Source organism: Corticium candelabrum, chromosome 1 (assembly GCF_963422355.1).
Source record: "Corticium candelabrum chromosome 1, ooCorCand1.1, whole genome shotgun sequence".
Classification (NCBI taxonomy): Eukaryota; Metazoa; Porifera; class Homoscleromorpha; order Homosclerophorida; family Plakinidae; genus Corticium; species Corticium candelabrum.
Genome location: NC_085085.1, coordinates 8030661 through 8036695, shown reverse-complemented (window position 1 = coordinate 8036695; position 6035 = coordinate 8030661). Strand labels below are relative to the sequence as shown.

The 6035-nt window shown below is 37.3% G+C and overlaps 1 protein-coding gene across 1 annotated transcript in view; it reads right to left on the bottom strand.

The window, feature by feature from the left end:
- Window positions 1–220: 220 nt before the first annotated feature.
- The window catches only part of LOC134191846 (sperm flagellar protein 2-like), a 10165-nt gene continuing 4350 nt past the window's right edge, over window positions 221–6035 (bottom strand). The window contains exons 7-12 of the mRNA XM_062660507.1: window positions 5066–5398; window positions 2958–3029; window positions 2731–2898; window positions 775–855; window positions 582–707; window positions 221–525 (exon numbers count right to left, since the gene is read on the bottom strand). Coding sequence (XP_062516491.1) covers window positions 469–525; window positions 582–707; window positions 775–855; window positions 2731–2898; window positions 2958–3029; window positions 5066–5398 — 837 coding nt within the window. The 3' untranslated portion in view covers window positions 221–468. The remainder of the gene's footprint in view (window positions 526–581; window positions 708–774; window positions 856–2730; window positions 2899–2957; window positions 3030–5065; window positions 5399–6035) is intronic.

The following is a 6035-nucleotide window of genomic DNA, read 5'->3' as shown; positions in this document are numbered from 1 at the left end:
GACTTTCACTGCACTTTCTGCCTTACCATTTCCCTGTGTGTGGTAAGGACTATATATTTTGTGCTCAAATTCCCACTTACGACTAAACTGGTGGAACTCAATCTTTACATGCAAACTGTGGCCCATTATCTGTTATTAAGGAAAGGGGACGTTAGAATATAGGGAATTCAGCAGTGATGACTGGGTTTTGCCATGCAGCGAGTGTTATTTGACTGAGTTTACTGTAGTTGTTTTGTTTAGCTAGTGCGTTGCCTTTTGTTGTGTAACTCTGTCCTAATTAAATCAAGCCATTTATAACGCTACAATGCAGTCGAGGCATAATGCTGCTACAGTAAGCTGCCATAACCTTGTAAAGAATATGACTGGAATCTACTAGTATGCATTCTGCAGTATCCAATAACACACAAGACAAACAGTAAGTGGTCGCTAGTACAATCAAATTGTAAATGGACATATCATACGTTGGGGTTACCCTTCCATAGCCAAACCTTGCTCTGCTGCTAGAAGAACAATGGAACGAAAATCCTGTCAAACAGTACAGTTTATGTAACATCTCAGCACTGTTGAGTGACAATACTCACTACAAGTTTGAACCGCTTGCTAGCTCGAATGCAATCCAAAATAATGTCGTCTTTCATAAATACTGAGATAGGCAATGGTTTATTGGGCCCTGCCTGGTACCTTGCATAGGCTTTTACAAGCAAATCCTATAAAACATGTAAGTACAGCATAATCACCATAGGCAACTTTAGCAATTCAACAAAATAGTCTTACCTTTGACAATTTGTCAGTAGGGTCCGTTGTTTCTCGATATCGATGTACATAACCTAAGCTTGCTTTGCCCAAGTGAAGCACCTAACATGGTTAAGTTTTATTCAGACTATAGCCAAATACAAAAATTGCAGGTTGTCAATCATAGATTATAACATTCAATGCACACCCTTCAATAAATTTTAGAAAGACACTAAATAGCAGTTCATGATACGCACCAAATGTTTGTCAATCACTGTTTTGACATCTTCCAGAAACAAGATTAATTGTCAACTAGAATGGAGCTCCTATAAACCATACTACTGCCACTTAAGTCCCATTATTGATGGTTCTGGGCAAAGTTTCGTGAAACCATTGCAAACTTGGTCTTGCTACAAAAGAGACAGCTTCAAGTGAACAATTTCTCCTACCAGAATAGAAAAGATCATATGGGTTCAATTCTGCCACAAGAAAAAAAATCACCATGGTCCTGAGAGAAAAAGTGACACTAGGTTTCACGCAGTAACATCAACATGGAAGCCATAGCGACAACAAAGACCTACCCAGGACAAAGCCTGCATGTCTCATTGCAGCTCTATCGTTTACCACAAACATGACATATAGAGACATACGTAAATGCACCAGAGGTCTGGGTGTCTAAGATAAGGTTTGGATTTCCAAGGCTACACGTGTTTGTAATCCAAACAACTTCACTAATCCAAACAAGGCTTGGCACAGGGCCATTCAGATTAGTGATGTTCTACTGTAATACCAAAAATCAAGAAGCACTAATTAAAGTGGTAAACCCTCATTCGCTATCCAGTTGTTCTCTTGCTCATTAGTTCTACACCCGTCTAGCCGTCTAGCCCAGTGTTACTGTAACCCTAGCACATGTCCAATCTTAGAATACCGTATTCGCCCATAATAATGCCCATACCCATACCAAAACAACTCCCATGCATGTATATACACCCATGTGCAGCAGGTCAGAACTTTCAGCCCAAAAAACACCCATGCCCAAGTATACACCCAGAATACTCATGCGCAGAATAAACAAAGTAGTGTCTGCAGAACATCCGTCTTCATCTGAGTGCGTTTGATGAGCTGGTGTCAGTGTTGAGTGAAATGCTAGACTCATTTCTTTGTTCCAATTACTGATACTGATGCTGTTGGCGAGCTTCCGGCTGACCACTCTGGTTTGTGTTGTGTTTAGTTTCTGCATATGCTGATGCTGTACGAATACCAGTACCTTTGATCTTGCAAATGGATAACTGCAGGCATTTGTGGTATCTCTGTCTTCAAGTGTTTAGATGATGACTGGCCAAACAACAGCATTTTGCGACATGCATACGCCTGAGACCAAAATAACACCCATGCCCTAGAATACAACTGAAAAAGCGTTTCTTTTCTATATGCCCCAGGGTGATATTACAGGTGAATACGGTACAATATAACCTTGATTATTCGGACCTCGATTATCTGGACTTTCGATTATCCAGACAAATTCTGTGTCCCCGACTTTTCCGTTCCTGGATAACGGCACTATAATATATTTCACTTCGTACTAATACACTGTAGGTACAGCCTTTCACAAATGAACGAATACATAACAGGGAACGTAATAATGTAATAAATAGACAGCTGTTGATGGCTCTTCTAGTGACATGAATGTACAGTAAGTGTGGAAACAGAGCGCAATCTTGTACAGTGGAGGAAAATTAGTTGATATTTATCAACTCTTGATTATCCACTCGATTATCCGGACTTCTAACATGTCTCCAGAGTAGTCCGGATAATCAAAGTTGTACGGTAATGCATACATGCAGCTCTTATTAACTTAGTAATTAAGGTAATAGCAAAATTTACGTACTAACACTTTCTACATGTCAGCTGACTTATGTGACAATCATATCTCAATAAATTGAAACATACATTCATTATTTGCTTTCCTTCACAAGTGCTATAATACAAAACCCTTACCCGCACAAATGCATCCAAAGGTATTTCATAATCTGAATCAATATTGCCATCTGCTAACATCTCAACTGGCTCATGAGCTATAGAAAGAGGGAGTTGATATCCTGTTGCCACACTCAAGGCTTTCATAAATCCCAGAACAGGGTTAGTATCAACACAGAAGTGAAGTAGCTACACACAGATCATAGAATAAACAAGACACGTAAACAGTACATTCATATTCCATATACCATAGTGACATAATCAAGGACTTCAAGATTTTTCTTTTCCTTCAAATTTTCTTTAAACAAGGTAAAGATTGCCTATAAAATTCCAATACATTCAAAATTAGTAATTAATTATTAAATTATTTAAATAATATTAGTCATGATAAAATTCTTATTGACCATTATCATAAACCTGCTCTTGTTCTGTAGATTCACTTGCCAGGCCTTTATTCCTGGTATGCTGTGCTTATTTTCACAACCAAGTGGATAGTTTGTAAAATTAAAGGTCGTCTAACATATGTACACAGATTCGTAGAAACAGACTACACTGTTTATGACCAGATTTATATAGCCCAATTTGATTTATAAAGTTCGAACCATTTGCAACCTACAAAAATTTCATAAAGCTTGTCTATAACTGAGTTTGTTTTTGTGAATTTCTGTGCATGACAATATACGATCAATATGTCTTTTATAATAGTAGACCTAGACATGACAAACTACAACCCACTTTAAAGCTTGGTCTATTTTTTAGCATCTTGCCATATTTAATCAAGTCAATTAATAACCCAGAGCTTTCTCACAAGATTCCTCAAAAAGAGTGTAACCAAATCTGCTGATGTTGTTTCCTTGCTCATTTGCTCCATACCTATATTAGCACATCTCATCACCATGAAAATTTCAACAGATGCATTTAGCTAGCGGTACAATTTGCCAAGTAGTTAGGTATGTCCATATACAGTTAGTGCCCACTATTTGTCAGTCCGTGTAATTTAAGAGAGCAGTAAAAACGTACTACACGCATTGTCAATAAATGAATGTCTTTTTAAGCACATGCTAATCCTGAGATTAATTATGCATTGCTGCTGTTCCTCCTGCTATAGCTATATGGCAAGTGTGCTGCGCTCACATATGCTGTACATGGAATTCTAAAAAATGCACTGTGAACTTTAATGCAACTTCTTCCAGCCCAACAAATTTTATGTCTACACGCAGCTGATTTCTTTTAATGAGGTATCAATCTAAACAGCATGCTATAAAATACTTTTGAAATTTATGTCTCAAATTTACCAATTTGCTGAACACAACCAATGAATAAATATCAAAACAAACTTAGCTGCTTTGAGCTAACCGCCACAATACCAACAACTACACAATCAAATTAGCTCTTGAAGTCGTAAATTTATTGTAGAAAGTAGGTAAGCTGGTTTTAAAAATGGGAACTTGGTTTTAGAAAAAGGATCTTGGCAGCAGTTTCATAACAACAGCTTTTTGTTCTAAGAAGTAAATTCATTACAAAAGGATTGGAAGCAAACACGATTACCCAGTTGCATATGCACTGCTCACGGTCTTTGTTCAACTGCTGTATCATCTTTGAGGTCCAGCTGCAGAATTTAATGTTTTGCTTTGAGTCAAAAAACACAATACAGAACATAACGAAACTCTAAGATACCGTCTATAAATCAACAGAAGAAGAACCACATAGTGAACAAGAGTGAAATAACTTAGATACTCATAACTGTTAAATGTCACTTGCAGTGACATATATCTAAAGCCAATTTTAGCATTGTCACTGTTCACATTATTGCTTCAATTAAATCTTCAAACAACAGTGCAAAAACATACACCTGTTCTGTGCAACAGCAACTCTTTAAAGTGACACCGTTCAACGGGAATGTCGAAATTTGCTCCTTCCTGCTACTGACACACTGTACTATATTTCCTAGAGTGGTACTTATTCTCCTAGGAAATTTGGCACAGCCGTACCTAATATCCTGGCATACCCAATCTGATGGTACACTGGGCAAAGAACAGGCAAATCAGCTAGTTAGATATCAGTTGATTGTAGACAGTAACATGTTCACCAAAATGCATGATTTACTGGCCCACAGCAATAATTTCAGTAGCTCAAACTTTCCATACTTGATATACAAATGCTACAAAATTAATCTAATAGTAAGTTAGACATACGATACTTAATATTCTAATTGACAGAAGCAGTCAATGTCTAAGTATCTTATAGCTTAAAAGAATTTAGTGAATTATGCAAGGATGCCTAAAAACTCAATTATGCACAAAAAGCAACCATCCATTGTTTAGAATAACAACCAACACTGGTGTATGTTTCTTACCATTCTCAACTTATACTCCCGATCATAAGTCACAGCAATGTTTGAATCATGAAGAGCGTCATAATTATGAGGCTCAGAGTTATACCATAGTTGAACATCACAGTATTGCTCCCATGTCACATAGCCTGTCTTTGCAGTATCCACAGCCTTAAATCTCCTCAATGTATTGAGAAGAGATGTTTGCGTTGCTGAAGGCCATGGCAAGGCAACAAGCACAAGAAAATGATACCAATCAAGATATTCTGATCCAGAAGGAACAAGAGACATGACAATTTCTTCCAGCATTTCATGAGATGCTTTAGCCCAATGTGAGGGTAACAGTTCCTCACCATACTGTGCAAAGTACAAAGTCTCATTACTACTAGAAGTTTTACAGAAGTGTTGACAATCTTATCACTAGCTAATGCACAAAGTCTACTGAAGATATAAATTATGTCATTGTTCACACCTATGTTTATAATTATGATCAAATAGTCTCCTGACACATACAGGCATGTCTCCACTTGCTCCAAACTAAACTATAACTTATGGTAAATTATGTTTAGAACTATACAAAAATTGTCTCCACCCATGTTTGATAGTCTGGGAACTTTACACTTTTGTCTGGGAAATTGTCAACTTGATATTATGAAAAATCGTGGATAGTAGCGTCTGAGAGTGCATTAGATTTTAGAATAAACAGAGCAAATAGGAAGTGAAATGGCTCCAAATCCATCCTTAATCTGGCACGTGTTACCATCACCTAACAGTTAAACCTGTTGACTTAATTAATTAATTAAGCTAACTACCTCTACACCAGGTTAGCAAATGTTAAGTTTAGGGTTAGTTTTTAAAAATGTTAGTGGAGACATGCTGGCCTAGCCATTATCTTACCATGCAGCCACTGTCTGCAAGGATACCCTTCTATTATTTCACAGTCTGACTTGTCCCCTTTTGTCTTGTATAAATGGATTATGTTGGCATGAGATCT